The 9,459-nt window shown below is 45.9% G+C and overlaps 2 protein-coding genes across 2 annotated transcripts in view; one reads left to right on the top strand and one right to left on the bottom strand.

Annotated features, from left to right (window-relative positions):
* Positions 1–9,459, bottom strand: part of LOC310884115 (uncharacterized protein) — a 36,845-nt gene that overhangs the window by 12,349 nt on the left and 15,037 nt on the right. The window contains exons 7-9 of the mRNA XM_083805461.1: positions 7,993–8,167; positions 4,738–4,801; positions 525–3,222 (exon numbers count right to left, since the gene is read on the bottom strand). Of these exons, the coding sequence (XP_083661587.1) occupies positions 4,750–4,801; positions 7,993–8,167 (227 nt within the window). The 3' untranslated portion in view covers positions 525–3,222; positions 4,738–4,749. The remainder of the gene's footprint in view (positions 1–524; positions 3,223–4,737; positions 4,802–7,992; positions 8,168–9,459) is intronic.
* The window catches only part of CACNG4 (calcium voltage-gated channel auxiliary subunit gamma 4), a 40,321-nt gene that overhangs the window by 27,464 nt on the left and 3,398 nt on the right, over positions 1–9,459 (top strand). The window contains exons 2-3 of the mRNA XM_083805439.1: positions 3,792–3,875; positions 8,384–8,524. Coding sequence (XP_083661565.1) covers positions 3,792–3,875; positions 8,384–8,524 — 225 coding nt within the window. The remainder of the gene's footprint in view (positions 1–3,791; positions 3,876–8,383; positions 8,525–9,459) is intronic.

Below are 9,459 nucleotides of genomic sequence, written 5' to 3'. Positions count from 1 at the left end.
AGCTTTATTGAAGGATTATTTGGGAAAGAGCAAGGAGAAGGTGGCATGTCACCATAATTTGGGGTCGCTGCTTTGATTTAGTGTTGAAAACTCTGTGTACTTGAGATCCCAAACCCCAAAACAAAGCTTAATCTTGATTAGGCACTACAGTTCCCCCCCTTATCATATTATCTGAGTACGTCACATTCTGATTACAGGTATCTGAACACTTAGTGAGGTTGGGAAGTGTTAACCTTTGTAGAAGAAGCCCTTGAACACAGAGCAAAGCCGAGTCAGAAACAATTTGCAGTTTTTAAATGCCAACTAAATATGCTCCAACCAGTGGGAAAAAAAAATTCTTACAGCATCAGCAACACTTCAGAAAATTTGCCTCTTCCTTATCATTAACCCAGATCCTGAAATCCTGGCTCTGGATGCAGAATGAAGTTATTATTATGAGGAGAAAAATGCATTATAATATTTGTATTTCTAAAAGCATCATTTAAACATATCAGTAATCATTCAAAGAAAGGCGTAATACTTACAGCATCTCGGTGGGACGTTATATCTTACTCTCAAGAGGTATCCAGAAGTGCTTCTCAATATTTTAGTACCTGTTAGGCAGTGATTGCAGTTTATTTATCTCTCTCTAGTGGATACAGAAGTACAAGTTAAATATTCCATCTTCTCCTCCAAAGGATTTAAGGGACTGTATCCCCATTCCCAGGCAAAGAAAAAATCACCCTTCCACGTCACATCCTGGTGTGGAAAATAGCCCGTGGGTGCCTTTACTGAGTGGGAACCAGTGGCCACATTTGTCTATGTATTTTTTCGAGGCATCCTCCATGAAGTCTTTGAGAAGAGCTTCAAGGAGTTCTGACCTTGTGTAGATACTGTAGAGTGGTTGTTAGTGAATTTAATACGAGCATTTCCTTTTTTCTTTTGCACTGTTTTACATGCTAGGGCATGGAGCTGGGTATTCCACCAATACTTGGGGAGGGGGGGGTGCTACTTCTGTATTTACGTACAAGTAAAACTGTACTTTTAAAGCTGACCACCGCACCAATAGCTTCCAGCCCAGCTACTTTTAATTTTTCCCAAATCTGAGTTTCAAAGTCCACTGTTACAAAAAAAAGGTACTGTTACATTTCCTAGCAAAATTTTGTTGCTGGTACTTTGGGGATTTAAAGACCCCTCAATACACTGTAGATTAGCAGAGTTCTTGATAGCAACTTCAATCCTCACCAAGAATTTAATAAGCTGTCACTGAGATATGACACCTATTAAGTTTATGGAAAAAAATTATCCAGTCTGTGGCTGCTGTTAGTTATTAAATACTGTAGGCACTAAAGAGAACCCTGATCCATGATCTTAACAACAGCAAAACTATTGGGAAGAATATTTTGGATTCCCAGGCTTTGATACATGTCCAAATTTCACAGCCATTTGTGCTTTCTATGAAAATGTTGGCCAGAACGACCAATCATTAAATCCCTAAAAACTGGAAGTGGGAAGGAACTCTCTAGTACCATTACAATTTTCTGTTTGGGGCTGATTATCTTTTTCCACGTCTCCTAGACTTGGTGATATTCTTCTATGTGAAGAACCGTGGGTATAAAGGAGCAGGAAATGAAGGTCTCCAGCCACAACACGGGAGAAGCCCAGACGCTAACACAACCCATCCTGTCCTGCTGGCACGTTTCAGCCCTGCAGCAGGAGGGACGGCTTTGTGGCCTTGTTGTAAGAGAAGCTCTGCTAAGGGGCCCATTTCATTCAGAAGTTTAATAACATAAGGCCATTTTACAGAGGCCAGCCCCCCCCATCAATCCGTCAGTACTCTGACACAAGATGCTTGGGGAACGTTTCAGTCTTGCAGACTTCTTGTCTCTTAATTGAGTTTCTGGAAGCAGGACATTTATATGGGCTGTCATCCCTGCCCGAGCTCTGGTGTCTGACAACAAGCAGCAGCAGTTGGAGAGAGCTCCCACCTGCTCACATGGAAGCTGTGGGAGCTCTGTTACCTGTGAAACCTCTGCTTTTCTATCAGCTCTGGAAAAATTAATTAAATTAAAAGTTATTGAAGAAGTACGTACAGACAGAAAGACAAACCCGTCTATATCCACAAAAGCAGGGAGTCCTTGAAAAGCCTGTTTCTGTAGGAAATTAGGGTGAGAAGATGATTTAACTTATTTGTTGAATAGGAGAGAAAAAAATCATACTCTGAATGTATTTCCTCTAAATTAGCCCACCATAGTGAAGAGGCTCAAAGAAATGACCATCCAGTCTCAGGGGCCCTATTACGCTGGGAGGAATTTAATTTCGTTGTGTGAGCTTCCATAAAAATAAGCAGTGGGATCTTTAAAAATCTGAATTTCGGATTGCCTTGCTGGAGAGCCACTAGGAGCAGAAACCAGCCGATGGCAGTGGGATGCACGGGAGGCAAGCGGCAGGAGCAGCGCCCGGCTGGCAGGCTCTCAGCCGCCTCGCGGGCAGCACCAGCGTGTCACTTCCACACCCAACGTGAGCCACTTACATGTTGTTCACAGCCTTTGAAAAGCTGTGCGGGGAAAGCCTGAGCCATTCCCTAAATTAGAGTAGCTACATCATTTGCTGGAAGAATTAAATGCGCTGTAGTAGCAAACCTGCAGTTGACACTCACAGGGTGCAATTGAAATCCTGCGGATTAGTAATTCTTTTGAGATCTTTGTAATCATTGGTAATAGGTAGTGAAATAAATCCACAGTTATATCCTACAGACTGCAGCTGTGCTTCTGTTAAAGCAGTATTAACTGATGGTTTTTAAATCCTTCTGCCAGCTAGAGCTGTAAGCACCGAAACTCCTGTGCAGAGGATAACTCATCCTGGGTGATGTATGCTCCTGAGCACGAAAGCGCTGGTTAATGAATAATGAAAGCACCAAGGCAGAATCACACCTCAGGGCTTCTCTCCTGCAGGAAGCTCTCTGGGGAGACCTCCCCATGCAGCTCACTGCAGCAGTAGACTCAGCTTGCAGCTGAGACCGGCTGCAGCGAGGTACGGTCGTGATAGAAAGTAATAAAAAATACGGATGCAAACCTTTATGCAGATGGACAAAGTGCTGAACTTCATCTTGTTCAGCCAAGTGGGGGGTTCATCCATCCGATTCCGGTGTTGCCCCATCAGGTCTCAGGAGTGCTCACGGCCTGACTTGCTGCACAGGCGCCCAGTTAACTAAGCAAATAGGCCATTAGGAAATGAACCAACCTTGAGGGGGACAAACGGGCTTAAATTGCAGCAAAAAGAGATTTATGGACTTGTTTTCCAAGCCTAGAGAGTAATTGAAGAGGCGTCAGACAGTTCAACACCCAGCAGCTCTGATAAGGGACAGCAGCACCTCACTGGGGACCAGGACCGTACTGGTGCCCAGCCTCGCCATGGAGCCCCAGCCCTGGAGCAGGGACCTGGAGTGACAGTCACACCAGGAACAAAAAGCAGCTTTACAAACTTGGTATCCTTGCAGGATAAGCAGGGCACTAAGAAAGTAAAGCACAGAGAGATTAAAAAACATCAAGAGAATTATATTAGTGGCAGACCTCAGAAAAAGAACATAGGAATCCTGGCTCTCCCTTCCTGCAGTTAGGCTTCAGGCCAACCTGCCCAAAATTTATGCCCCAAGAGATGGTTTCTTGATGGCATAAAAGATCAGTGGCGAATCAGTTGCATACATAAATTATTCTCCACAGGAATAGGAAAGGGAAATAAAGCAGAGCTGGCAGAAGCCCATCTACCTGGTTCTCTTGCATATGTGTTATGTTTGCTTTGTTTTCATTTAGGAATCTACAAAGGACATTGCTTCCGAATCAACCACTTCCCTGAAGACAATGACTATGACCATGACAGCTCAGAGTACCTTCTCCGTAAGTTGAAAAGTAATGCGTGGTACACAGAACTAACAGATCAACAGACTTGCCTGGGTGTTTCTTCTGTAGAGCCCAGTCAGGGTCTTATTTATTGCAAGGGCCTGGCCCTACCTCAGGGTCCTTCATTTTAAGTGTTTCCTTCATCCACGGGAACTCAGACAATTGTGGTGCCCAGTCTCTTAAAATTATATGGAAATATTCAAAATGAAAACCACAACTGTCATTCTCAGATTAGAGAGGATATTTTACAGAGGGAGCGTTTAGCTGGTTACTATACTAAAATTGGTTTGAGGAGTGGGTTCCTGCCCATGGGGAAGCTTTTCCTATTGCTTAAATCTAGCCCTTATGCAAGCCTCGTCCTTTGCAGCTGCTCTGAGCTACCTCTCCATGCATTTAGGAAGGAAGCTGAAATTTCTTCAGATAACAGCAAAATCTCAATATGAATGTAGGCTGTGGTTTCTCTGCATGGGCAGCTGGCCGTTGGTGCTTTGTGCCAGTGTGAAAGCCCTCACATAAGTTATTTCATCCACCGATCTGGTGCTTGAAATAAGGGCAATTGTTCTGTCTTTCCCCCAGCGACCACTCGCTCAGTTGATATGCAACGTCTTGGAACCTGAGTGTGAAACTTCATGAATCCTGCAAAATTTGAGTTAGATTTCCCCTTCCCCTTGGATGCCTTGCCTAGTTGTTTCTTTCGTACAAAAGAGCTGACCAGCAGAGCTGAAAGCAATGCCTTTTACAAGAGAAAGAAACTGCAGTTCACAAGGTGTTGGGAAGGCTTCAGGGAGCAATGAATGAGGCTGCTGGCTGAGACATCCAGCAAAGCAAAATGCTCCTCAATTACACTGCTATTAATTACCTGAAACACCACTTAGAGAACCACTCTGTCCTTCTGCTCACTTCTGGGAAACAACTTCAGGTTGCTAAGACAAGAAGAAAAAAAAAATCTCTCTGAAAGAGTCTGCTTACCAGAAAACCTGAATCTTTTTTCATCTTTACTCTTGTCAATTTAGATCAGCCGTAGTGCTTGGGTGACATGATTTCAGTGCTTGGGCGATGGCAGACTAGCAGAATATGAGCACGGCTGCATTTATCCTTCATGTAAAGCCTTGCAACTAATGTGAAATTGATGCCAAGTCAGCTTTAGGAAAGAAACATCATTAGTAAAAGGACTGCAAAGGAAAGATGAATTAAGTAGCATCTTGATAAAAGTGTATTATGCCTTCTTTATTTAGAGAAAAGATAGAACTGGGAAAAACAGTCTACAGCTGCTCAGTGAGACGAGATGAGTAAATTGTTTGTAAGTGTACTTGTGACTGATGATCCTAAAAGCTGTTTTCAAAAGTGGCTATGTGCAAGCCTTAAAAACCAGTTGGCCCAACCCTTTATGTCTTCTGCAAAATCAGGATCGAGGCACTCCACCCTCAGAGGGGAGCTCATCCTCTATATTCTGCACAAATAGGATTCCCCTGCTTTCACTTCTGGAAAGCAAACTCCTGCTTCAATTAAAATGAATACAGTTGATTTAGAGATTGCTGAAAGGTTATGTACCTAAATCAAGAATAAATGAGCTCATACGTATGTGTAATACAGACAAAATCATTGTCTAATGAGACACAGAGGTATTCATGTCCCGTTTACAGGAGACACAATGCCCTGCTTCCCATTTTTGCCCTCTGCACACCTTTGCAACCTGCTGTCCCTGTATCAGCCACCAGGATTTTTAGCCATTCCTTGGCATCAGTCTTTGGCAGTGTCATGGTGGGGGCAACACTTACCATTCACCTGAGAGAGGTGAAAGGGAAAAGTGTGGCTCAGACGAAGTCACCAACCCTGTGTGCATCTTGTGCTACTCAAAGGGCAGCATGCGGGCTCTCAGCCTGCTCCACAGATACTGAGCTAACCTAGACTCCAGATAAGTGTAAAGAGATGGAGTTAGCAGAACTGAGCCCCAATTCAAAACCCTACTGAAATCAGTGAAAAAATGCCTGATTCCTGGAGGCTTCGGTCCAGGGCGTGGGTAGGAGCAGGAGTCTGGATTTTGCTCTTTTCAGGCTGCTCCCTGCAAAACCAAAGGAACGGGAGCCACGGTGACTACAAACACGTGCAAAGAAGCTTTAACTCCTCCTGCTCAGCGCCCTGGGTCGCCTACCTCCTGCTTTCGGAGGAGAAGGAAAGCGGGAGGAAGGCCAGCGCCCGCAGCCCTGCAGGCTGAGCGGCAGAGCCCGCTGCGGCGCTTCCCCAGGGGTGTCACAGCGCAGAGCCCCGCACGGCAGCCGATGCAAACAGACAGGACGGTAAACAAGGGGGAAAAAAAAGCAGGGGAGAGAGCAAAAACCAGATTCCCTTAATGTTTTCTGATGTGCTGTCATTTTATTACCAGTATTGGGAGAAATATGTAAATTCCACATGGTACCTATGGGCCTCCTTTTAAATTTCAGAGCTAAAAGTCCCCATTGTACCCAAGAGAACGCTGTATGTTTTGTTTCTCTTCACATTAATTACCTAATACAGAAAAATTATCTCTGGAGCATTTTGCTAGATGTAATACAACCCACCCAGTATATTTGGCATGTCTGGGAAGTCCCTTCTGACAATATCACTGAAGCATTTTAGGAAAGCCCTTTAAGTTAACTAAAATCAGTATAAACAGCCTGAAGATAAAATATCAGAAAATACCAGAAGGAGTGGCCACAGCAGATTTTAAGCCTATGCAGCCTTTTTTCAGGACACCGATAGACAGTGATTTGGGGTGCCTTCATGTCAGGGAGCATAAACAAAGTCTGACATCAAATCTTTTTCTAATAATTGCCTCTGAAAACCGACCAAAAGTCAGAGCACCGTTACCTCCGACCGCACGCAGGGGTACGCCCAGGGCAGCAGAATGGGCTCTCGGCCCTCAGCAGGATTTGATCAGTGACCTCACATCCTCGTTACTTGGATGTGCCAATTATTGCAAAACACTCCCTGAGTAATAACGCATCTGACGGAGCTGGGTTTAGCTGCGGTCAGAACATGCCCCCTCGGTAAAGGACGTGTGCAGCGCCGTTGCCAGGTTTGGTAGGAGATGTACTTTTCTCGCTGTTGCAGATCGATACAGGCACAAGCTTCCCGGGCAGGGGCTGTCTTTTTGCTTTATCTTTGCACCATCCTAATGAGCCCTGGGCCTGTCGCTCGGGCTCCTGGGGGCTTTGCAGCGCACACAAAAGCAATGCTGTTATTAAATGCCCAGCCCTGTCCCTCTTGCAGTCAGCGGGAGTTTTGCCACTGGTCACCAGGGGAATCGTTAGAAAGCAATTCACTAAATTGGGAACGCCACGGCCATCAAAAGTAAAATGAGAAAGCATCAGCTGTAGCATCTGGCCGTTCCTCCCCGGGAAGCAGCGCCGCTCGCGGTGCATGGCACCCAGGAAGATGGCACCCAGGAGAGGCCGCACCGCTGATGCTCCAGATGGCCTTTTTTTGGCAGTTTGCTCCTCACCGTGCACCCAGCCCTGGGGGTCTCCACATCCTCCCAGTGTGCCGTGAGGTTTGCACCCCTCCCTGACACCAGCCTCTGCCCCCCAGCCCCGAGCATCCCTCCCTTGCACCGCTCCTGCTGCCGTTCCCCCACATCTCACTCCCGGCTTTGGGGCAACCCTGCTGCCCACAGCACTGTCCTGTACCTGATCACTTCTTCAAAAACATCCTCTCCACACAACAAGATAACCCAGCTCTTCTCCGTGTAACAGCATAACCCCTTTCAGGAGCTCCTACCAGGTTTTCCCCCTTGGTTTATAGAGCACATTCTCCTCTCTTCTAGCACCTGTTCATCTTTCCTCAGTCCTTTTGTTCCCTCCCTACTGCTTCCCTTTCCATTGTTGCCTAGTCTAGAAGTGACCTGACTCTGAAAGCTGGCCCAAAGTGGTGGTTTAGGTTTCTGTGCAGGGATTTTATAGCCCATGCTGATGAATGGACTGAAGCACACAGAATTTTAAACGACTTCACTTAGCTGTCAGGGAACTAAACACAAACACCCGGCATACACTTGTTAAAATCTCTTCCATAGAAATCTGAAAGGTTTTTGAAGTCCTAAATACTCAGCAGGAAAAGAGGGGCTGTTAGCTGTGCTCACCTTACGGGTGTACCAAGGAGCAGATCCTCTGCCGAGGCCGTCCCCAGACGTTGCAGGGTTTGCAGCCAGGCCATGAATTTTTCAGTGCCGCTCCCTGCGTGATGCTGGCACTTGCTGTCACTTACCAGCAATGTTCTGGTGGCATCACGGTATGACAATAACACTGGACTTTCTCCTAGAAGCAAAAAAGATTAAAGGTGTTCAACTGAGAGTACCCCCGCAACATTGGCCACCCACCTCGGCTCCCAAAAACCTGCCCAGAAATGCAGCATCTGTGGTAGCTGCAGCAAAAGCCAGGGGTTTGGAGACTTGGTCATCTCTGCACTAGCACCTGAGGAGGCATCTGAAATGATTACTGTCTGTCATGTTTTGCTTCCTATCTCCTCTTCAGGCATCGTCCGTGCCTCCAGTGTGTTCCCCATCCTGAGCACAATATTGCTGCTGCTGGGAGGGCTCTGTGTCGGAGCAGGGAGGATTTACAACAGCAAAAACAACATTATCCTCAGCGCTGGGATTCTCTTTGTTGCAGCAGGTATGTTCTCCTTAAATTGAGTCCTTAAGAAGTGCTGCCTTTTGGGAACTGAAAATGCAAAAGTGCAACTTGGTGGAGAAGCCACCAGCCCAGCAAGATGCCCAGCATGGCCTGGCCAGGGGCAGGGACCCAAAAACACCAAGGGGCAACCAGTGCTCCGAGCCCAGCTGGGAGGAGAGATGGAAGGACACCGCCTCACATCCATGGCTCTTCTTCCACTCCCTGAATTTCCTTCCCAAAGCCTAAATTCTTTCAGGGCGTTCTCATTGCAGGTGGGCATCGCGTGATCCTGCAGCTTTACGCTGCTGATCTGCTGATATAAAAATCAGGAAATCCCGTTTGTGTTGCTCACTCCTGATGAAGGCAAGCCCAAGGAAAATGAGTCAGATCGAGCTTTCAGGCTGGGCGCAAGGCTTCAAGGACGGATGCTTCCCGTGGAAAAGCTCATGGGCAGGTCTCTCCCAGTATCCCTTTCCTGGAACAAGAGCATGACCAACATCATGCTAGGCACATTTCTTAAGAAAGAAATGTTTTCAAAGCTCTACAATGAGCAAATTCTAGAGAAGCTTTTAGTTTTCTTGAAAAAGAAATTCCAGGAAGCTAAAGCCAATAGCTTGCAGTTTGTACACTACTTAAAAGTTATTGAACATTAGATAACTAAATAAAAACCTGAATCAGGCAACTCTTACAGCCAGGACCTTTTTTTTCCTCTTATATGATGACAGATAAAAAAAATCACCTGTGCTAGGTGAGCATGTTTTTCACATTAGAAACATCTGAGAGACTCGGGCACATTGTTAATAGCCTTCCCTGAAGCTCAGATTAAGCATGCTACATTCAGATGAAAATTCAACAAGGTGGAAGACAACTTATCTTGATCGAGGTGAACAGCCATAGCCCTGAGCTCAAAATGTATTTTTATTACTATTCTGAAT

This window comes from Anser anser (genome assembly GCF_964211835.1).
Source record: "Anser anser genome assembly, chromosome: 19".
In the NCBI taxonomy this organism is placed as follows: domain Eukaryota; kingdom Metazoa; phylum Chordata; class Aves; order Anseriformes; family Anatidae; genus Anser; species Anser anser.
Note: the sequence above shows the minus strand (reverse complement) of the source record. Positions and strands in the feature narration are given on the sequence as shown.